This window comes from Cebidichthys violaceus, unplaced genomic scaffold (genome assembly GCF_023349555.1).
Source record: "Cebidichthys violaceus isolate CVI_PGR_0920_01 unplaced genomic scaffold, fCebVio1.0.p SCAF_1, whole genome shotgun sequence".
NCBI lineage: Eukaryota > Metazoa > Chordata > Actinopteri > Perciformes > Stichaeidae > Cebidichthys > Cebidichthys violaceus.
The window spans coordinates 20098139-20121415 of record NW_027176262.1 but is presented as its reverse complement, the minus strand read 5'-3'; the positions used below and the strand labels follow the sequence as shown (position 1 = coordinate 20121415).

Sequence of the window (23277 nt, the reverse complement as noted above, 5' to 3'; positions counted from 1 at the left end):
AACACTGTCTCTTTGCAACCCCTTTTAGTGGACTGCCTGGACCCGACATGCTCAGGCCGAGGGGTGTGTGTCCAGGGAGAGTGCCACTGCTTTGTGGGGTGGGGCGGGCCAGGATGCGAGAGCCCCAGGGCGTCCTGCATGGACCAGTGCTCTGGACACGGAGCGTTCCTGGCAGACACCGGAACCTGCAGCTGCGATCCCAACTGGACGGGCCATGACTGCTCCACAGGTGAGTGCTTCCCTCAGATGAGAGTACACACTGGCAGCATTCCTTTTCACAGATCAGTGCTGAATTACCTCCGATTACCAAGCAGAAAAAGTCAATGCATTCACAGAAAATATTGCATAAACTATAATTACTATAATTATTTTCCTTTTTTTGCTGTTTTCAACATTTAGGCCATAATTTTGTACTTATCTCGCGGCTTGTTAAAAATTGATGGTCATTGTACAAATTTAAGGGTTGGCATTTAAATATAAATATAGCATTGCATTAAAAAACAAAGCATCATTTATTTATGAAGTGAGTAAGTAAAGACAGAACACATAACATCAGGTGATTGTTTCACAGTTTTATCACTCTGGTCAGATCGCATCCTTAGTCATACCTATATTTGTAGTTATACCCTTCTCAGTTATGTAACCTCTCACACTTATCGATCCTCAACTCATGAGAAATAGTCGGCACGATCTCTGAATATTTCACAGTATCAAGTATAATTTCTTAACCTTCAATAATTGCGTTTGCATTTTAATACCTCACAACTGGCAAACAACATTGCAATGACCTCGACATCTCTGTCGCTTCATCTCTGATAAAATCCCTCTCTTTTTTGTTTGAATTTATTTCACTGCCTGATTCAATTTAACTTTGATAATTGCTAGGCTCCTCGCAGAAGTAAACAATTCTGATTATGTTAAAAAGAAAAGGGCTTACATAAAAAGCCTCAATCATTCACATCAGTGATCAGTCGGAGGTCCACAGCTAGCAATCAAATTCTGGTTTGGTTTTGCTCCAAACGACATTTCTCTTACGAATGGTTTCATCCTCGAAGCTCCACATGGTTAGCTGGCAGCCGGAGAAGAGAGGGAAACGCGCAGAGCGGGGATATTGTCAGAGGCATGATCTAATGCAAGTTAATGCTCTTTCTTGAGTTCTGGCTTTCTTCACGTTGGCACAAGGCTCACAGCTGATGATAGCTCTTTTCTGCTCCGGAGGATTGTTCCCATTGTGTTCATTTCGTCCACGGGGAACTTTCTCTCTTGGTAGTCAGAATAGGCTGAGAATCAGATACAGTTTTACAGCTAGAATATACCTTCTAGAGGCTCTGAGGCTGAAAAAAAGCCGTGCACAATTCAGGTTCACCTCTTGACAGGCTGCCTGCCTGCTCACATTTACCAAAGAAATATTTTACTGAAAAACCTCAGTGAACTCAGGCGTAGATTGTTAAAAAGCTGTCAAATGTAGGTATATAACATCACTTGCTTTCAGTGTTGGCAGATGCAAAAATTCTAGATTTTTTTTTTTTTTTGAACTGTAGCCAGCTGAAAAAATTCACTCTATAAAACGCTCATGTGAGACTGTATTAATGTTTTACGATCATTCTCTGGCAGATTAAATCTTCAGACAGCTCAGTTTGAGCAGGACTCTGATATGTTGATAATCAGTTCATCAGCTCTGTTTTTGTCAAAGGCCGAGTCAGTTGCAGCCGTAAGCTGCTTTCATTTAGACAACATAATTTGTTTTCTCACAAAATATTTCTGAAACGAGAGTTTTAGTACAGCAGTCACTTAGATCCAGGAATCCCTTTATCTTCCAAGCATACACAATGACCTATTCGATAATCCCAGGGATTTTGAGGGAAACGGCCAGTTAGTCTGAGTTTGCCTCGCAGAGAAAGGGCTCTGTAAATGACGATAAGTTGGCTCTTTATCCGCCTTTATCCTGTTCATTGTAGAGCTTTCTGTGGTCTAACACAACAAGCTCGGTGGTGGTGTAGCACAGCTAGCTGCCCATTTTCTTACAGTTTGGTGGAAGAAAAAGATGGAAGGCTTTCAATATATCTTTCTAGATTCTTTAATTCTCCCCCCCCAACACTTTTAAGTCACATACAAATTTTCTCATGGGGCTTTGGCACTGTACAACCTGGGTGCGCACAGTTGGAAGTAATGCTGTTACAAGCCATAAAACAATGCCTGAGGTTTTATGTCCTTTAATATGTGTGTTTTTATGCCGTTTTTGCCATTTTCCCACCCAGAGGAAAGTTTGTTTACACAGCCCTTCAGTGCAAATGGTAACGGCCATCGTGGGGATGGGGGTATTTCTCACTGTTGACTCCTCTGGCCACGGATAATGAGGGTTTGCCTGCAGGCTGTAATTGCATCTTTATCACGTTAAAGGTTTCTCCTTTGTTCCAAGTGAACAGTTGTCTCACAGTCAGTTTGAGTCTGTTTTCCTCTGACCAGGATGTGCTCTAATAAATCTGAGAAAGGAACTGGTAGGTTCATTTTTTTTCTCTCCCAACTTATATGTTAATGAATTCACTCAAGACGCTCATTATGTTCATTAGCACCTCCTCTATAACTGTGTTAATGCCGTCTTTAGAGGCAATAGAAGGCATATTTCCACAATAATTACTTGAAAATGAGTGATGAGCTTTTTACTGAATTACTGAAGTGATGAGCCTTTTACTGAATCCTGTTCTGATATTCTACGTTTCCATGGTTATGTTTTTTGCAGTTTAAGCAGTCATAAGGGGCACCAATCCAAATGCTGCTAGCATACTGTACCTCTTTAACAAAAGTCCGGTGTACAATTAGCATTTGCTAGATTAAGTGCTAAACTGCAATTAGCAGGGGAGTGTTTTTTTTTTTTTTTAAAAGCTTTTCACACTGGTAATGTCATGTTATGGTTTGTGGTTGAAAATACCACTCATATCTAATTTGTAGCAATGACGAAATCGGCCCTGTAAAGGCAGTAATTGACTTAGTAAAAGATTTTACCTCCAGTTAGGTCCCCTGCGGTCACATTTGAATTAGCTTGGCTAATAAGCCAAGCTAATTGTTCCTCGTTGCCCATACTGCTAAGCCTCTCTTTTTTTTCTCTTTTTTTTTTTTAAACACTAAAGTTTACAAAGAGGTTAACATTTCAATGAGATTCATAATAAATATGTCAGCGTTTAATTTCTGTGAGCTTTTCTTCTTGTCACGCTCTCCCTCGAGTTCGTGAGACGCGGGTAATGTCCCAGGCTCTATCGCAGCCTGTCAGGGAGGTCTTTCAGCTGCCACACAAAAGCGTCAGCCGAGCTTTTCTGTGGTTCTGTCTCTCAGTCGCCTTCATTCCGCAAATGTACTTCTTCCCGTGGCGCACTGCACTCAGGTAGAATAAAAACAGCATATTGACATCTCATGCCTTGAATCATGCCCTGAATATGCCTTGAATAATTCAGTGGAGCCGTACTTCCTGCCTTTAGCTCATAGTAATGTGGCTGTGAACTCAGCATGTACAACCAAAATATAGTACGTTTTACAGTTTAATCAACATGGCAGTGCTGATATTGTTTTCATTCCGACAAGAAGTGCCAGCTGTATTTTATTTATTTTTTTACCTCTTCACCCCCTCTGTGTCGGAAAGAGGTTGACTTCACAAAGAGAAGAAGAGGCAAGGAGAAGAATAAGTCTGCTAAAACCGCCACAATCCATGTCTTTTCTATATAATGGACTTATTAGATTTGTATTGTCAAAAAGGATTGCCCCTTATGAGGTGCAGGAATTTCTTTTCAGCTGCCATCAGACAAGGTAGTGGAGCGTGGCTGCGTTTCCTTGACAATAACTCTTGGATTTGTCTTTTTCTTCACCCTTGTTGCCTTGTCCCGTCACTCCCCCAAACCCCCCCCCTCTTTTCTGTCTGTCATCCCCCACTCTTTTTTTTTTTTTTTTTTTCCTATGTCCCTGTCTCCCACAGAGATTTGTGCAGCGGACTGTGGTGGCCATGGCATTTGTGTGTCGGGCACCTGCCGCTGTGACGACGGCTGGATGGGCACCGGGTGTGACCAGAGGGCGTGTCACCCTCGCTGCAACGAACACGGCACTTGCAGGGACGGCAAATGTGAATGCAGTCCAGGGTGGAACGGAGAACACTGCACTATCGGTAGGAGGGGAAGAGGTTTTGGTATTGGTGGGGGACTCTGTGTGTGTTAGGGAAGTGTCTAGGGTGGGATGGGGGGGCAACAAAGGCCTGTGTCTGTCCTTCTGCGTGGGTATGAAGCACTGGGTGTGAGGGGAAGGGTCCAGTTGGAGAAGAGAGGGAAAAGCATGCTTAATTGAATTTGTGCAACTCGGTAGAGCATGAACAGGTTTACTCAAGGATCTGAGGCTTGCCTTCATGCATTTTAATGTGGGAATGTGCTAAGGTGTTCCTTTCATTTTTACCCATCCTATTCCACATCTCTTTCTTTTCTCCCTTTCCATTTGCTATTTATTTCAAAATGCTGATATGTGGGTCATTGTGAGCCGATCAACAACCACGTTTTGCTCTGTGTTTACACTTAACAATTGTTCCTCAGTGAACACACTTGCAGAAGTTAAGTTTTCAAGACCTTTACTCCATGTCAAGGCCTATCTTGAAAGCATTGGCTCACTTCAACCGAGGAAAAAGTTTTCGACTGAGTTTTCATTGTGTTGTAGAGGGAAGTCATTAACTGTTTTGTAGTGGATTTCATAATCCTTTAGCGGAGTATGCCAGCAGTGGTTCAAGGGGTTGATACTGTTGGCTACTTTCATTTTTTGATAAAATCCTTTACAGAGAGAATAGTAAAGAGGTAAAAGGAGCCAACTCATCTTTGCCAAATGTACGTCACCCTTTCTATTTAAAATGTACTCTCAGTATGTTTGCTATTTTCTACTTCCTGAAGAGGTCGCGTTCCTCATTGTGAGCATTTGCTTATCCTAGAGAATTAGTGACTGCAGTATTATGTTAATATTAGCAACAGACACAGCCAGGCTGCAAGTAAGCATAGTTCACCACTGTTTGTGACCTCACTCATCTGTTTGAAATGCCCGCTGCCAAAAAGACAAAAGTTAAGCTGATGGATGTCCTGAAGTTTGACAGTTTCATCGTCAAAGTGTAACTTTAAGCTCATTAAGACGAGTGTTTTAATGTACTTAGCTGCATGATGTTTGACATCAGGACTGTCAAACCTCCTCTAAAGAGCAGAGGAGACCATCCAAAGTACATGTGATGCCTGCAACTTTACCATTCGTCCCCTGTGTGCCATCCATTGTCTCTTCTTCTCTTCTATATATTTTTTTTTAGATTTCATTTTTATTGCTTCGGTTTATTGGTGGATAGTAACTGAATGCTTTCACTCAAGTATTAAAGTTAAGTACAATTTTGAGACACAGGTACTTTAATTGAGTATTTCCAATAAATGTATTTATTTATTCTACTACACTATATTTCAGAGGGAGATATGTTTTGTTCCACATTTATATAAATGTTGTAGTTAGTAGATACTGCTTTTACATAAAACAATATGTGGCAATCATATAAAATACGATCCAATCATCTAGGTTAAACTACCCAGTTGACAGTTGCCAACTGACACGGTAGCGCAATCTCTTTTATTCTATGATCCAACCGCTCGAGCATCAGAGAGGAAGTCAGAAAACAATAGCCCTCTCTTTCTTCTCTGCCACAGCCTTTCATTGAACAGAAACTCCCACACATAGAGGTCACCAGGGAGATGGGACAAAAGTTGAGAATGCTGGTCTCATAGGTGAACGCTTTATTCCATTTTCAAATAGAAAGATGCTTTTTCTCGCGCAGTATTCTCATGCATATCTCGGGGCAGAGCTGCTTCAGTACAGAGCCTTGACTCAGTCTGTGAATGTTTTATACGCTGGCCTTACATTATTGATGGGCCTTTTATAAGTGCCATATTGAGATCCCCGCTCCCTCAACAAGAATATTCCTCAGTGTCATCCATTAAGAAGCCAAAGATCTCAATTTGAATCAATTTTCATTATTGAGAGCTCTGCATTGGCCCCAGAGCCTCATGCTGTGGAGAGCGGGAGGTCCGATCCAGCCCCCTCCAACGCCGGAGCCTCTGGTGACCTCATCGTCTAAAGAGGTGTTTCGAGATTAAACGCGCCTTTTTGTTGAAACATCCTGACCCCCTGTGCGATATTGCTTGAGAGGTTTAAGGGCGGTAATATGTGCATCAATCACGTTGCTTTTGAAATACTCCCCTGAGATATCCTGCCGATCCTGGCAGTTGATAAATGGGCAGAGATTGAAATGTTATTTCTGAAGATATCACTTTTTTTTGCTCTCTCTCTTACTTTTTCTTTAATTATCTCTCTCTCTCTCTCACTCTCCTGTGCTCCACAACCCCCCTGTCTTTTTTCAGTCTCCATCCCTCTCTCCCTCTGTGTTGGATCGTATTTGTTGTGTTGCTTGTACTGCATGGTTTTGCTTCATGACTGCACTTTTCCTTTATTTATTTATTTACCTTCTGTAATGTAAACTAACACCTTGCCTTGCTGTCTTGTCATGGAAGTGGCACTGTTCAAACCTCCCTTATATGTCCTGTCTTTTATCTCCCAAGCTCACTATCTGGATAAGGTAGTGAAAGGTATGACATTCCTCCTTCCTTCTATTTTGCCCTCCTGCCATCGTAACTCCAGCCGGCATTAACGAATCATGAACACACACACCATGCTCTTCCTCCCCCACATTGACATATACAAACACTACGCTCCTCCAAACAACTCATTCTAAAGATCCCCACCTCCCATCAACTTTTTTGCCATATTGTCACACGCTAATCTCCTCTTAGCACTTTCACACCTGGTGAGTCAAGTTGTGCCGCTTTCTATACGTGTTGGGTATTTGGTTTGTGTGCGCCCTTGCTTTCTCGATAGAGGTGGGGGGTGTCGGGAAAGGGGCTTCATAACCTGCTCCATGCATTATGGATGAGTGTGCAGCTGTGAGCAGGGCTTGATAGGTGCTGAGGCCGCATCCTCTCTAATTAAAAGAGTTCATGGTCTGGTTGGTGCAGGGCAAGCAGGGGGTGGAGGCTCTGCAGCAACCCTGCCTCTCTGCCTCCAGCACCCTCTCTCACTCTCACTGTGTCCTTGGTAATGGACCACCTGGCACGAGAGCGGCTGCCAGAGGAGTCCTTTCGAACACTCGCAGCCTCACGTTTGGAGCTGTTTCAGGCGGGCACGGCTCTGCAGGGGGCTCCACTCTGAAAGGGCTGCCAATTAAGTTGAACCGGTGCCAACAGAGAGCGGATCTTTATTTATCCTTGTGATAAACATTCGGAGCTTACTAATCATCCGTCTCCACTGGTCCAACCGGAGTTGTTTTGTCCATTCGCTCGATAAAAGGACGGCTAATGTCCAAACGTGTCTCGGAGGCAAGACACTCTCTAATGGCATTAGACTTCGACTGTGAGTGCCATTTCTTCAGGGAAACGAGAAGAAAATTGAGATGGGATTATATATTTTTCTTCCAGTTTTGAATGCTCCACAGTCCCCATTGTTCATCAGTCTGCTTCTCAATTGCTCCTTTTGTTATTCACCTTTTTAAATATATATACTGTATATATATATATATATATATATATATAGAGAGAGAGAGAGAGAGAGAGAGAGAGAGAGAGACAGAGAGAGAGAGAGAGAGAGCGAGAGAGAGAGAGAGATTCAAAGGAGCCCTTCAGCTCCCATGATTCTGCTCTATAGTATAAGTGTAACATATAAATGAAAGGTGAATTGCAGGTTGCCATGTGTCATGAGTCAACATGGCTAAAAGCTTCATTATATTTCAATATTAAACATTTATAACAATGAAATATTATATAGTGGCTTTCTATGATAGAAGAACGGAAAGGAATTACACAAAGGTCAGAGATATTTGCCAGTATTTTGTTGTTCCAATAAAATTGAATTTAGTCCTGCTGTTCATTTTTTTAAATCACCATTTATAAGGCATAAATGTGGATCGTTCATTGACCCATGGCTGTATTATGACTCATGTCATTATACTGTCCTTTCTCTGTATTGCAACAACCAAAATGCAACCGATGCATTCCTCGGCTAACCATGTGATCTACAACACCCATCTAGTCTACTGCTTCTGCCCTTTAGCTTTCTAAACACTTCTCTGTATTCCCTTCTCATCACTGTTTCTTGCTTCATCTGTTATTTCTCCCTTCAATACATTTCTCCCTCTCGCCGCACTCGTCTCTCTTCCTTCCTTGCTCTCTCATGCTCCCACTCCTATTCTCCCTGTGTGATGTAAGAGCATCGAGACAGTCGCCCCAGCCTCTCTCTTGTTGATAAAATGGGTCAGCTTAGCATTCTCTCTACCAAGGCAGCTCGCTAACAACACAAACTGTGACAGACGCGTGCGTTTGATATCTTGAGATGTTACCCTCTCCCTCAGCGAGGGGATCCGAATCGCAAGGTACCAGATAAATGCCAAACAGCCCTAGAATGGGTGAGATAATCCTCTGATGTATACCCTTGTGAGGACCCATCCGGAGAGAACCAGGGGAATGTTTCACCTGTCGGTCTGCTCCAGTCTGCCTTTAGCTCCCCTGGGGTCACATGGCCGGGAACACAGGGCACGTAAAGTCCTCCCCTGTATAATATTACTGAGCAAAGCCTTATACGCCTATTCATTCTGCTTCTCCTAATGACAGAGCACACGCTCTGCCAGAAGGAATAATGTTATTGATCAAAAAAGAGAGTAAATAATATGATATACAGTCAAGCTTTTTTTTTTCCAATAATAACTAATGCAGCCTTTTTGCTGCTCATTCAGTAGCAGTAATGCTATGATCATTATGACGGTCACATTCCAAGTCACATAAATACTGATCCAATTATGTGCGGGAATGCCAGCACATACACCACTGCTCTCATTATCCAGCTGTAGTAGCGCAGATACAGGAGACCAATCTACTGTAGTAATGAGTGAATATTGATTTAGAAGATCTCTCTTATCTGATTTTACTGCAAAGGGATATTAGAAGCTTCACAAAAGGTGTATTGAATTAATCAACTTCAGCTGAGAGTCATTATAGTCAACCGCACCCATTTGAAAATCTCGACGTGACTTTCGTCAGAGAAATGTTAGCAGCAAACCATTGTCATCAGCAGGCCCACATTGTTTTATCGTTGGTGTTTGTGCTCAGGCATTTATCCTGCTTTATTTGAAGTTCTGTGCCGACCTCTGTCTTTTGTCCCTTTTTGTTGCACAGAGGGCTGTCCTGGTTTGTGCAATGGAAATGGTAGGTGCACTCTGGGTAACAATGGCTGGTACTGTGTGTGCCAGCTGGGCTGGAGGGGCACTGGCTGTGACACCTCTATGGAAACGGCCTGCGGTGATGTCAAGGACAACGATGGAGGTAAAATCACAAAAACAACACACACCAATGCCTTCTGACACCGGCCGAGCATCCACAGGGACTCTTAACTAGACATGATTTGACTACAGAATGAACCCCCTTTGTGCTTGAGAATACACTGTACCTGCTTTATGCTTTCCAAGCTCAGTTGTAGTCTTATGCAGGTGAGGAGGAGGAATAGCTTCCAGGCAGTCACCTGGACAACAAGGTTTTTATTAAAAAGCGGCGTAGCTGCCTTGAGGCCTCTGAGCATGGGCTGGCCTCAGGAGGAAGTCCTCGTTCTGCCCGCTAACTAGCCCCGAGCAGAGCCAGGCACACACACAGAGCCAGCCAGGAGGCTGCACCACTCTTGAGGCCAAGTGGAAGACGTGACTTCCTTTCTTCCAGACCTCATTCTGGGCTTGAGCTATGGGATAGCATCCCTTATTTATGCAGGGGCTGTTTGTCCGCCCGCCCCCACATCACTTTGCAGCGACTACAGGGCTCTCACTGGCAAAGAAGGGGTGCTGCTGGGGATTTGACTGACTCCTGACAGCAGGGTTTATTTTTATCACCCATCTGGCCAGATAGGCCCCTGAAAGCAAAGGGTAGGGAGTCCAATGACCCACTTTAGGAAAAGTAAAGTGCATCGCACAGCAGCTCTTTCTGTCTTGTATTATTTCATGCAAATTACAGATAGGGATCCAAAGCAATTCTGGCGGTGTTCAAATGTTCTCCAGGACAGAGTTGTACATGACATGGCTCCAATCATGTAGTAAAACAACGGTCAAAATGTTTAATGCCCCAGTGGCTCAGCTATATATGCTCAGTTTCTTTTGCCAGGTGTGTGTCCAGGCTGTTGTTAATTAGAGAGTGTGTGTGTGTGTGTGTGTGTGTGTGTGTGTGTGTGTGTGTGTGTGGGTGTGTGTGTGTGTGTGTGTGTGTGTGTGTGTGTGACATGTTTGACCTTGTTAGATGGCCTGGTGGACTGCATGGATCCAGACTGCTGTCTGCAGGCAACCTGTCACACCACCTCTCTGTGTGTTGGCTCCCCGGACCCCCTGGACATCATCCAGGAGACACAGATGTCCTCTTCACAGAGCAACCTGCAGACCTTCTACGACCGGGTGTACTTCCTGGTGGGCCGAGACAGCACCCACATCATCCCCGGAGCCAACCCCTTCGACGGAAAGTGAGTGACTTGCGCATTACTCTCAGCAGACACCAAGCAGTGACAGCCATCACATTGTAACACGATGAAAGCTGATGTTCACCTGGGAATCAATATTAAATTGAATTCTCATTTTTTTTCTTTCTTTTTTTTGTTGAAAAAAAAGAAAGATCATGCATCAATCTCTTGGGAGCTCATACTCATTCAGTTGAGTCAGTTGAATTAGTCATCGCTGAATTTAAAGCTGCAGTGCAGAACTTTTGTCTCCCTCCTCTGGCAAAGAGAGTAATTACACAAACACTATTGACGCTGCCTGCAGTTGAGTTTGTCCTCGTCGACGATCACTTTCTTTTTTTTATCTGGAGCATTCACTCGAGGAACTTTTCTTTGACTCTTCTTAAGATTTCCTGCCATAGCTCCTGCCATATTACATAGTCTTTCCGGACCCCCTTAGCTCTGGCTGGTTGACATAAAACACACCAGACAACACAAATCCGGTATTTGAGCTTTCCCTGGCGGCGATAGTTTTAATCCTCATTGTTTGGCAATGACTTGAATGTGAGAGACGTGTAAAAGTCCCACACTCCATTTTTTTAGCTACTCCGCTAATTTTCAATTGATTAAACTGTGATCTAGTCTGAACTTGCATTATAGCTAACATCTCTTTTTTAAGTATTGACATTTCAGGCGCAAGCACAAATCAATCAGTGGCTTTCATTATTAATGTAGGCCGGTGCAGTCACGATCCTGTGGTTGGTGCACTTACAGAGCGTAAAACACTTGCTTTTTTTTTAACCAAAACCAAAATGTCTGTATGAAAGAGTGGAGGCCGCTATAGGCGGCGCAGAGGCTGAGATGGGCAGGGACCGGATGTGTGCATAACTAGAAAGATGATGGACAGATGATGATGGACAAACAGAATGGGGCAAAAAGCACGGAGCATCCCTTGCACAGAAGGCATCTCATATTCATGTATTGTGATTACTTTTACTGTAATTCATCTGAGGCCCACTCCCAGAGGCAGAGCCCACGACACCCCAGCCATGGAATCTGAGGCGCTTTCATATCAGGCAGGATGGCTGTCAAAGTCCCATAAGATTGCCCTGCCTCTCTTTCCCTTTGTCTCCTTCTCTTTTCATCTTTAATCGCTTGTCACCTTATTTGCATCCCACTTGCTTATGGATCTCTCTCATCCTGGCGTATTATACTTCTGTGAAACAAACAGACAACAGTCAAAACAAAATAAATTGAGAATACAATATGTTGAGAATATTTTCAAATTTTTGCCCATGGTGATAAAATACTCTAAAATGGTGTCAAAACCAGCAGAGGAATCAAACAAACTTCACAGTGTGGAGTTGTTATTTGAGGCTTTTTACTTCTTCTGTTCAAAGTGATGGCAGAAGGTTGTAGTTTCAAACATTACTATTTTTAGTCCGGCAGAGCTGTTGCTTTGGTGTTGAAGGAAAAAAATCGATTTCAAAAGTGTCTTTGCTCAAGCAAGATCATTTCCATTAGTATAATCTGCAACACGACACGTCCAAGCATTGTGTGCTTGTTGAAATATTTAAATAATGTGCTGTTTGCCACCCTAATGCTGTGCATCTTACCTCATTGTTTGCAGTAAAACACCCTCAGTATTCAGCATGTGGCTCTTTCATTTCTTAAAGCCTTTATACGCATGTTTCTTTTGTTTGCTTAATTCACACATCAATTTTGTTTTTTAACTGTTAATTTGTCATTACTGTCACGCAGAACGTGATATTACGCGGCGAAAAAGAGACGTCATTTTTTCTCGAAGGAGTTGGATTATTCTGTAATAAAAGCATCAACCAATCACATTGTGCGGGACGGGTTGAGTTGCGCCTATATTTTTTAGGATTATAAAACAACAACATGGAGGCTCCTTAGTCGGAATGGCTGCTTTTAACCTTAACAAAGTTAGCACATACTACATCCACTCCTTCTGTTCTTACCTTTCACAATAAAAGCACTAGACATTTTTGTGTCATTTATTTGTCACACTGTTCGACATCTGCATATGATCAGGCATTTTTATCAACAACATAAACCGTCGTCAAACTCTTAACTCTGCCTTTTACTATTTAAGCAAGTGTCAGCCGAATACTTGAGAAAAGCACTTTGTGACATTATTCCTCATTGACGTTTTTTATGGCCTTTCGAGAACCACTCAACATTTTGCAGTTCTTCACTGGACAGTGGAAGAGGCGCAGAGGGTTGAGTAATACTCCTGTCCCTCTCTCTCGCCAGAAGATGCAGCCCATAAATAAGTAAAATCAAGAGTCCAGAGATGAGCTACAGGATTGGAGGCCTTGGCTCACCTAAAAATATCAGTGATAATCTATTATTTATGCTTGGTATTCATTCCCCGCCCACTGACAGATATGAGCGGTTATGACAGGGGGCTCGGGGCCTCTGATGAGCCTTACAGGCACAGTCTCAGCATCATCCCGATACGCCTGCCCTGGCCACCTGATCTTCTCTTCATTGATCCATTAACCGCTTCCTCATGCTAGTAGACATGTTCGAGTGCTATTTCTGATGTTTCCCACCACGAAAAAGCTGCAAAGGTGCCACTGAATAAAGCATCTGCCACTGCGTAAAAGGGTCTTGACTCTCCGCCATGACACACAATACAAGAGAGTTCCTAAGCTCAACAGTGAATGCTGACTTGAATAGTAAACAGGGACTTTGTCCATAGAACAATTTGAGCAAAGATTGATAGCTGGTTTATAATAGCAAGGCAGAAGCCATTCGTTTCTTTTACAGGCTTGCGTTTTCTTTATTTTCTTTATAACTCTTTTATTAGCATTAGGCCTTTAGTGTCTGAAAATATCTTGTTTGTTTTCTCCTCCTTGTGCTCTATCCCTTTTAGTAGCATTATATATTTGGAGAGCAAAAAATGCATAGTGACGTCTCCTCATTGTACACTCTTCAGTATGCTGGGTAACACACAGGCAGGGAAAGAGAGGGCTTATATTTGCATCAGGCTTTACCCTATAATCAAGTAATTTGCATAGGTAATTATGTTTTTGTTGCTTCTGTGGTGACGGTACCATTTATTAGCCTGAAATACCGCTGAGCCATGTAGTTTCCTCACAATTACACAATGACAAAAGGGGGGGATTTTCCAATTTTGTGACAACTTTATACCGTGTGACTGCTGTGTGTCGTTGACGCTTATTATCTTTGACATTTTGTATTTTCTCACAAAAGGTTGTTCAGTGTCCTTAAAAGTTCCACAGCTGCACACCCAACTGTGCTGAAACAGGCAAGTTGTGGCAAATTGATAGAACAGAATTGTTAGCTGTAAGTATCATTAGTGTTATCCCCCAAAAAAACATATCTTACAGCAAACTTGATCCAAGCACTGTTGGACAACAGGAATGTTTTCCTGTGGAGACATCGGTGGGAGAGTCAGTTCAGAACGGCTTGTTTTCAATGGTGCAAGTTTCTCGTGTCTAAAAAGTTAGTCAGGCGGTTTTAGTGTCACAACTTCCATGACATCAGGGGCAAATTCCACCCCAAGACCTGACTAGACTTAGTGTTGTTATCCATAATGCTTCCACTTTAAAAAAAAAACACATGAACTAGAGATGATTTCCTGCTGCGTTCACAACATGTCCTAACGCGCCCTCTGCGGATGATGTATGAGTAACTGGAGGTTGGAGATATTGTGAAGGTCCCTTTTGACTTTGTGAATCCTACTGGACGAGTGAAATCTCGCACGGAGGGGAAGTTTCTGCGGCGAATGCTTCACGCCTCCTTTGTTGCTCTTTCTTTCTCTTCTATTTGATGTCAATATTTAAATCATTTGTCTTGACAGCGAAGAATCATCTCCCCATGTGGCTCACAGAGGCAGGAAGGAGATAGTTCCACTTTCTCAGCTCCGTCTGAAGGAAATGTGGATGATTGCCTCTTCAAACAAGACTCTAAAATAAACTGTTGGCATGAATGATTAATCGTTGACGGCTAGGCCCGTGCTGCGCTAACTTTAGTAGTAATTGTATGTAAATAGAATTAAAGATAGCTATTTGGGTACGAGCCCAAGGACTCAGAACAGTATCTCCTTGCTTGTTTACAGTGCAGTGGTGGACAGCCAAGGTCTTCTGAAGGAGACCCGGCCTAATTAACATAAAACTGGGTTTCTGGGGACCAGGATTGTGTGGGGTGAATGATCTTGCCTCTGGTAAGGACATGTTGAGGGCAGCTACTAACACACTAGTGTTAATTGTTTCCAGTACGTGGCAGTGTTTAAGACCCAAAAGTATTAAAAATAGCCGTGGTCTAATGAAGAAGTGGCAGTGAGGCATTTGTTAGGGGACCGATTTTTTTGCGGACGACCACAGAAACAATGGCTGAACATGAGTTGGGCCTTGCTAATGACATGGGCAAAAACTCGACGGGGAGAGACGTGAAACAGCAAGGTCTCAACTCATCAGTTCGGTAAGATTAGGAGGTGAATTTGGATGACTTCCCACTATTGATCGGTGGGGACTGATGATCAGATCTAATTTATGCAGCTTCTGGAGACCTGATGTCAGTCTGGAAATCTGTCAAGGTCTTGATAACCAGCCAAGCAAGTCTTGCAATCTGCCGTCCTATTATTTTCCTCTCTTGCATTCTCTAATGGAAAAGATAAATCCTCTTTTTTTTAATTAGAGCAAAAGCAAAGTAAAGCTTTCTTATCTCATTATTCTGGATGAAAAAACCCGTAGAGACATCCCAGGAGGCGTTAGGTTGTTCTGTTTCTGTTATGGCTGTTTGTTTTTTATTGTGTACAGTATTTCCTTCTGAAAGCATCCATTCTTACAGTATGTTTTTTTACAATACTCGAAAAAGTATTTCATCATTGCAACTGCTTTTGGCCTTTTTCTCTCCCGTGCAGCCATGCTTGTGTCATCCGTGGACAAGTAGTGACCTCGGATGGAACACCGCTGGTTGGCGTCAACATCAGTTTCATCAACAACCCGTCCTACGGTTACACAATCACCCGGCAGGATGGAAGGTAAGAGCTCTTGTCCTTATATTGACACCCACACCAAAACAAGGGATGCAATGCAAATGCCACCAACCGCTGCCTAAATATTCTGTACAAAGATGTGACAACGATATTTATATTATTGTCAAATAGCGTTGTTAAGCTGTGCTGATTTCTAATGACGGAAGGGGAAAAGAAAAGAAAAAACACTGTTGCCACAGCAAACTGTGCCGCCATTGATCTGCTTTGTGCTTTCATTTGGTCCAATTTTGGAGTTCTCGGCTCAATTCCCAGAGAAATCAAACAAAGCCCTTCTGGTACACTCATAAGTTATGCTTCAGTAGCAGCAGGGAGGGGAAAGAATAAAATATGCCAATTCAAAGCAGCTCACTGGGGCCATGAAACATAGTGCAGATGGACATTATTTATTTGACAAAGGAAGATTTACAGAATTAAGTGAGACATTTAAGTTTTGTCTCACTTAATCAGACTTGCAATTAATTTGCTTTGCATTTGTCTCTGCTCTTTTTGTAGCTCAATTTTTTTTTTGCCATAGACGTCATGGGTGACAAAATAAAGCTAAATTAGTTGTGTGGTTGTTTTAAATATATGTCAATAAAAGAATGCAAACAAAACATTTTTACCGCTATCTTCCTCAGACGAATCCACATATTTTTTGTTTCTGCAAGATAGAAGGAAACGTTACCAGTAAACTCGTTGTGTAGCTTCTTGATGTCTCATTACACTACCACAAGACCTCTTGGAGAAAGTGTTCTCATGAAACAAGTGGACAAAGACTGAGCGACGCTGTGCCAGCTGCTTTGGCACCAGTAGAGTTACTCCGAGAGATCCAGACAAAAACCTCTCGCTGGATTCGATGTGTTTCATCTCTTACTTTCTTAGAGTGAAAGAGAAAGGCCAGAGAGAAAGAACTTTGGGTAACATTGTCTCTAGAGTGTTGTGTTCTTCTCTGATCATGTTTTTTTTTTTTTTTTGCATCAGATTGCACACTCTCACAACCTCCAATCCCTCGGTATCTCTCATAGTAGTCAGTGTTAGTAAGGTCTTGTGGCAAACCAAGCCTCTCTATCACAGCACAGCATGAATTGGTGTTTGCTCTCCAAGCCCCACTTCCTCCTGACACTTTTATCAGTCACCAGCACTCTAAAGGCCCACATCTTTGCCGCAGGTTTGATCTGGATCATTCTTGCCTCTCCTCATTTCTTCCGTCTTCTTGTCACTCCTCTTTTTCCCAGTTTTATAAAAATCTCCCATCTGCACCTCATCATCGTCACCTTCCTCCCTCATTTCATCTGCTCCCCATCCCCTCGCCCTACTCCTCCTCTAATCCCTCACCGCCCTTAAGCCTTTTCCTCTCTGGGCACTACTCTTTCACTTATGTCCTGTACTTTCCTTGAGCCTAGGTCTCATGTCCTTTCCACTGCACTGGCTCCCTTCATCTCTATCCTTTTCCCATTTATGCATGTCCCATTTTTCTTATGCATCACTCCGTTTTTCCTTCGCAAAGCTCTATACTCCTTTCTCCCTCCCAGCATATGTGTAAACACTACTCCATCTCCCGGGTTCCCCTGTAAACATGCCCAGTCTCCTGCAACTCCCCTGCAATCACTGTAAACTGGCTCAGTGCAGCGTGAAATCAGAAATGCACCTGTTCAGCCATTTAGAAATGGGAAAGCTGTCTCAACTCATTTTTATGATGTGTTCTTTATTGTCCAAGGGCTTAGGTTTTAAATTACCTTTTCCACTATCTTGAAAAGTTTTCTGGCCTAAACAAAAGAGGTTAGTTTGGTTTCTTTACAGCTGTGTAGCCATTTTCTAACTGGCTGAGCGTTGAGACACGCCCGTTCCCTTTTATGCTTTTCTCCAATAATGAGCAGAATGCTGACGGGGCTCCAGCTAATTACATTATTACGTGCTTGAGATGACCTCTATAGGAGCCACGATATAGATATGGGAAGTCCAGTGTACACTTTACAACTTGTATACTACAAGTTTTTGTACAAAGATCCCTCCGAATGTCCTAAGATGACAATGTATAATGGTCACATCTCACATGTACTTATAATTATATATAATAAGAATTATAATTACTGTTATTTATTTCTTTATGTTTTTGGTGGTTGATTTTTTTTTTTTCCTGTCAGCCTTGACACGTCAACCTTGTCAAAGGGGACACTAATGTGTTATTATGTTTAGAAGCAGTTTATAATTAATCTGAATATAACCGGTGAGGAACTAATGCTAGTGTCCTTTCTCTCACTTCAGACGTACATAAAGGGACCTCACCTGTCACCTAAGCGTCTACAGTATATAGTTCTTACTCACTCTTATTAAAATTACGTGTCCTTGGTTCACTTATCTTCCATTTATCAGTGCACTCAAGTAGATGCCGTCCACTTCTTTATAAGTGTACATTGTCTGAGAAATGATTGCATATAATTTGTATGAGGCACGCCAAGTTCATTGGCAGGATTAACTATTTGAGGCTGATGCATTCCCTGAGGGCGCAAGCAACCAAGGCTGCTGTAGGTAGTTTAATAAGTTTTGTCACATGGCTTAAGGCTGTTGTCATGATTGATAACAGCCGGCGAATCCCTCCAATCGATTGGCCGCGCTGCCCATGGGTATCTGTCCAGAAGTGTTTAGAGAGCTCGTAGCCTTAGCCCTGCCAGGCATCATGCAGACTGTACGGCGGCTGACGGATCGCGGCAGCACAAGGGTACGACTATCAGCCCGCACCAGCTCTGCAGCTTCCGCACAAGTGGACAAGCTCGCACCCAGCCAAGGGCAAAGTACCAAGGGCGGAGCAAACTTTTGTTTATCGCCACTGCCAATCAGATGTTTAGCCTCAAGGGGAGTTAAACTGAGCAAATTATTCATAGTGGCTTAAACCAAGAGGGAGGTTACCTAATATAGAGGCCACTATTTGGACCTGCAATTTGAAAAAAAAGATGCTTCCCATGGGCCTGTTGGTGACCAGGTACTAATTGGAGAGAAGTGACGAGAGCTGCAGAAATTCAATGCAGGTGCAGGTACGCAGCAGTCACAGTGCAGCAGTCACCATGCAGCAGTCAGACATGATTAAATCGCCAGAGTGCTGCCTGTTTACTGAGACCCACTCAGGTCAGACCAGAGGCAGGGGCCCTTAAATGCAACAGTAGATGGGATTGCATTGCAGGGCTTTTAGACTGATGTTCGAGAGGACAGCCTTCATCTTAGGGATCAATAGAGAAGTGGCGGCTGCCTCCATCCTGCGGCACACACATCTCTCTCTCTCTCTCTCTCTCTCTCTCTCTCTCTCTCTCTCTCTCTCTCTCTCTCTCTCTCTCTCACACACACACACACATATAATTATGAGCACAGAAGCAGTGCATCACACACGCTATGGGTAAAACAGTCATGCCTGAATTTACAGCAAGCATCCACTGTTTTTCATCCATCAAGTAAAATCTACAGATTATGACAGTAATTAAGATATGTGCTTCAAACATTGTGATTAATCGTCCTTTTGTATTTTCAGCCTGTGTGCGCCTGAAAGATAATGCTAAATAGTGAAACGGCATTCTTTCTTCAGAGCTTTCTTTTTATAGAATACGGAATTTAGTACAGTTTGATCTGTTGTAACAACACTTAATTAGAAAATAGTCATTATATTCACAGTAAATTGTCGCATGGTTTAATCCTCAACACACAACCGATTACATGCATTGCTAATGGAAATTTTCACAGTATCTTATTTGAAAAAATACATAATTCACCCTGTATGTGAGTCAACATTCATCCTCTCTGACATTGTGCGCCTCTGTGTTCCAGTTTTGACTTGGTGACCAACGGGGGCATAGCCATAGCCCTGCACTTTGAGCGCGCCCCATTCATCACGCAGGAGCACACTCTCTGGTTGCCATGGGGACGCTTCTTTGTCATGGATACCATCATCATGCGGCACGAGGAGAATGACATCCCCAGCTGTGACCTCAGCAGCTTCACCCGGCCCGGGCCCGTGGTGTCCCCGGCCCCGCTCACCGCCTTCGCCGGCTCCTGCTCTGAAAGGCGCACCGTCGTACCCGAAATCCAGGTGACCGCTCCCCATCCCTCTTCACTGCCCTGTAGGTTGTGGTCTACATGGGTCTCTCCTCCAAATTAATCATGCCCCACATCTGGAGGCGACCCTGAAGACTATTTATCTCGTACAAATGTAATAGTAACTCGTGGCAGTCCTGTGATTTTATCTCTCCTGTGTAATTGGTCCGTGGAACTCTGGCGATTTACAATGTGCATTGTACTGCCTCACTGCAGAGTGATGATGATTACCTCGCGCACAGAAAACAGCCTGGACATTTTTAATTTCTCCTGGATTGGGGGCTCCTAGATGAAGCATACAAGCGACACTGGAAACGACTTGCTTTTTGAGTATATTTCATGACTGCATATATTTTGCTATTGGTCTACTCACACTTGTGTGGGCAGGTGAATGTGTGGCCACTGTACGTCCAGCAGGCATCTCTGTGCCCTTCTCTTATTACTTTCTCTCCGACTTTGCTTCGTCAGATTTATGGCATATGAGTGAATTTAGCATGCAGTCCTGTCTATTTATAGCAGCCTTGTCTTTGCTGTTCCTTGAGCTGTAAGAGCGCCGCCACACTATGACATCGTCCAATTTACACTTGTCCTTATAAAACGCAATTCTGATCATTTAACCAGGCGTTTGCCACACTCGTGAACATATGTAAAGAAACGCATCATAAGTGACATGTCCTCCGACCGATGTCGCTTTGGGTAGACGTTTTAATTGTTGCTTTACATCTTGTTCTGTGGAGGCAGGCGACGAGAGGTCATTTAATTAGAGCAGAGAGGAGTTGGTCAACCAAACCATTGCTGTCGACCTTTGATCCTAAATATGAATACTGTACAATATAATTGAGTGCTGACCTACTGTTGAATCATCAAGAGGTTACAGGTCTGACCTCAGTGGAAAATCCCCAAGGCCACAGCGTTGTCTCCTACTAAACCAACTTTTATTACTCTGTATATTATCGGACAGCGCCAGCTCTGAGCCCAAGGGCACTCTTGTGATGCCATTGTCATATGGATTGCAGGGAAGACTATTGTCCTAATGAAGGATTTGCTATTATTAATTCAATTATGAAAATAGTCCCTGAAGTACATAATGAAGAAATCCGTCATTGAATTCCCTGTAACGCATGAACGTAATTGTCCTCTAATTGATGTATTTAATCTTCACATGGCTCGATATATTTGGTTCGGGGCGACTATGAAAAATATGTAACAAATGCTGCAGTGGCCACTGACCAAAGGAATGACAAATTGATAACGTGTGTGAAATAAAGGACATGCAGAGGCATGTTATTAATCCTACCTTAAACACTGAGGAAAATAGATTTCTAAGCACTTCAGAATTTGCAATTGCTGTCAGCTAGCTTAGGGATTTATGTTAGTTTTTCTATCATTTATAAGCTTTCTGTTGTGTCCATAGTCTCTGCAGGAGGAAGTGCCCATACCAGGGTCAGATATGAAGCTCGGCTACTTAAGCAGCAGGACTCCAGGTTACAAGTCAATATTGAGGGTGACCCTCACCCACTCCACGATCCCTTTCAACTTGATGAAGGTTCACCTCATGGTGGCTGTGGAAGGCCGGCTGTTCAGAAAGTGGTTTCCTGCAGCTCCAAACCTCTTGTATGACTTTGTGTGGGACAAAGCTGATGTCTACAGCCAGAAGGTCTACGGCTTGTCCGAAGCATTTGGTAGGTGATCATGTAGTTATTGCATATAATGTTGTATTTTTTCAGCTAGAACACACGTGTTTCACTAATGCTAGTTTCATCTTTCCTTAGTATCTGTTGGTTTTGAGTATGAGTCCTGTCCAGACCTTATTCTATGGGAGAAGAGGACAGCAGTTCTTCAGGGCCACGAAACCACCGCCTCCAAACTGGGAGGATGGACTATCGACAAGCACCATGCTTTAAATATCCAGAGCGGTGAGTCAACTACTAATCCATTTTGAAATGCCTATTCTCAGCCACTTGTTCATTAAACCACCTACTCAAAAAAGTATTCAATGCTGAAAGAAATCTTGATTTTAACATTCTATTGTTTAGTTTTAAAAGCACAGTGAGGTAAATACATTTGTGTGGCAGTGCAGTTAGGTTTTTTAAGAATTAAAAAAATAGCATAATGCAGATAACTACTGTACATTAATATAAGGGAAATTACAAATCTAAAGACAATTATTTAATTTAATATACATTGGAAACAAGCATCCTATTTAACAGGCAGGTTTTTTTTGTTTTATAAAATTAAATCTAGTTAGGACTCAATAATAGTCTGTCATTTGCTAAGATGGAAACATTTGGTGGTGTGTCTTCAGTTTGCTGCTCCTTATCGCTTTTTACACATAACATTCTGCATGTGCCCACGACTGCAGATAAGTACCACCATGTCCACCCAGCGGCTCAGATGATGCTTTTTGTGTAACATTGAATTGTCCTCCCTGTCTGTGGCATTTTGAGGCTTTTTCAATTCAGCAGTCATGTATCCTCAGATAGATCTGACATTTTTATTACTGCTGTCCATTTTTAGGTGAGGGGGGGTCAATTTTCCCATTGCTAGAAAATTACTCCTGAGAGGCAGAAGTAGGAATGAAGAGAAAAAAAAAACATAGGGCAGCACCTGTCAATGGCCAGGCTTTACAGTCTGTTTGTGTCTGGAAGGGCTCATCAGAGGAGATGAGGCATACTTATATGAAAAGTGCTCAGGAAGGTTGCACTCTGATCTGTCACACTAAACCTGCTAATTCTGAATGTGTTGTCCGGGGGAGGGAGAGAGCTAACCCCCCCCCCCCCCCAATGCAACCACCCCAGTTGGCACCTCCATGTCCTGTTCATGCCCAGCATTTTTAGAATCATCCCTTATTTAATTGCTGTCAGTCTGCTGCTCCCAGCAGCAGCAGCCCCTTATATTAAATCGAGTCCCAGGAAGGAGATGCTTGGCTGATCCTTTTTGATGCACCAAATGTTGTGCTGCTCAAAGAACTCAGGTCAACAAGTACCATCAGAAGCAGAAAAACTCCTGCAGACACACAGATGCTGAATTTCAAATATGATTACATTGATTGGGCAGTAGGAACATCTTTACATTAACATATTTGAACATGTTCCAAGAGTAGATTGGCAACACTAATGGAAACATAATGTGTGTGTGTGTGTGTGTGTGTGTGTGTGTGTGTGTGTGTGTGTGTGTGTGTGTGTGTGTGTATAGGGGGTTGCATGCCTGAATGCCTGCACATGGACTGTACTCATACGGCTCTACTTTTATTCATGCACAAAGCTGGTGGAGGCAGGGAGGCAGGCGTGCTGCCATTTTTAATCGGGGCAAGTCAATGTTTTTTGTGATTGTGTGCCTGTGTGGTAATTTTCTAGCTCCAAGAGATTCCACTTGTGCCAAGGGCTTTTTGCTCCCCATTTTGGCGTGAAATTGTGCCTGAGTTTCCATCCGCTAAGACCACCTCTTATTGCAAACATGGGCACATAGAGCAATTTCCATGGCTTCAGTTGGCAGAGGTACGCACACGGACCTGTTCAAAATCACATCAGATTATTGTCTGTGTGTTGACTTTCACTCTCTTTTAAAGTTTGTATTCAATATATCTTTTAATCTGCAATAAGCGATAG

The 23277-nt window shown here is 42.9% G+C and overlaps 1 protein-coding gene across 9 annotated transcripts in view; it reads left to right on the top strand.

Moving 5' to 3' along the window:
* Positions 1 to 23277, top strand: part of tenm4 (teneurin transmembrane protein 4) — a 149768-nt gene that overhangs the window by 90277 nt on the left and 36214 nt on the right. For 5 of the 9 annotated variants that reach the window (XM_068714166.1, XM_068714142.1, XM_068714118.1 and 2 more), the window contains 9 exons: positions 29 to 229; positions 3965 to 4150; positions 6609 to 6635; positions 9270 to 9416; positions 10371 to 10587; positions 15476 to 15595; positions 19403 to 19664; positions 21084 to 21351; positions 21442 to 21585. In XM_068714166.1, coding sequence (XP_068570267.1) covers positions 29 to 229; positions 3965 to 4150; positions 6609 to 6635; positions 9270 to 9416; positions 10371 to 10587; positions 15476 to 15595; positions 19403 to 19664; positions 21084 to 21351; positions 21442 to 21585 — 1572 coding nt within the window. The remainder of the gene's footprint in view (positions 1 to 28; positions 230 to 3964; positions 4151 to 6608; positions 6636 to 9269; positions 9417 to 10370; positions 10588 to 15475; positions 15596 to 19402; positions 19665 to 21083; positions 21352 to 21441; positions 21586 to 23277) is intronic. The other 4 variants (XM_068714176.1, XM_068714158.1, XM_068714134.1 and 1 more) reach the window with 1 other exon arrangement.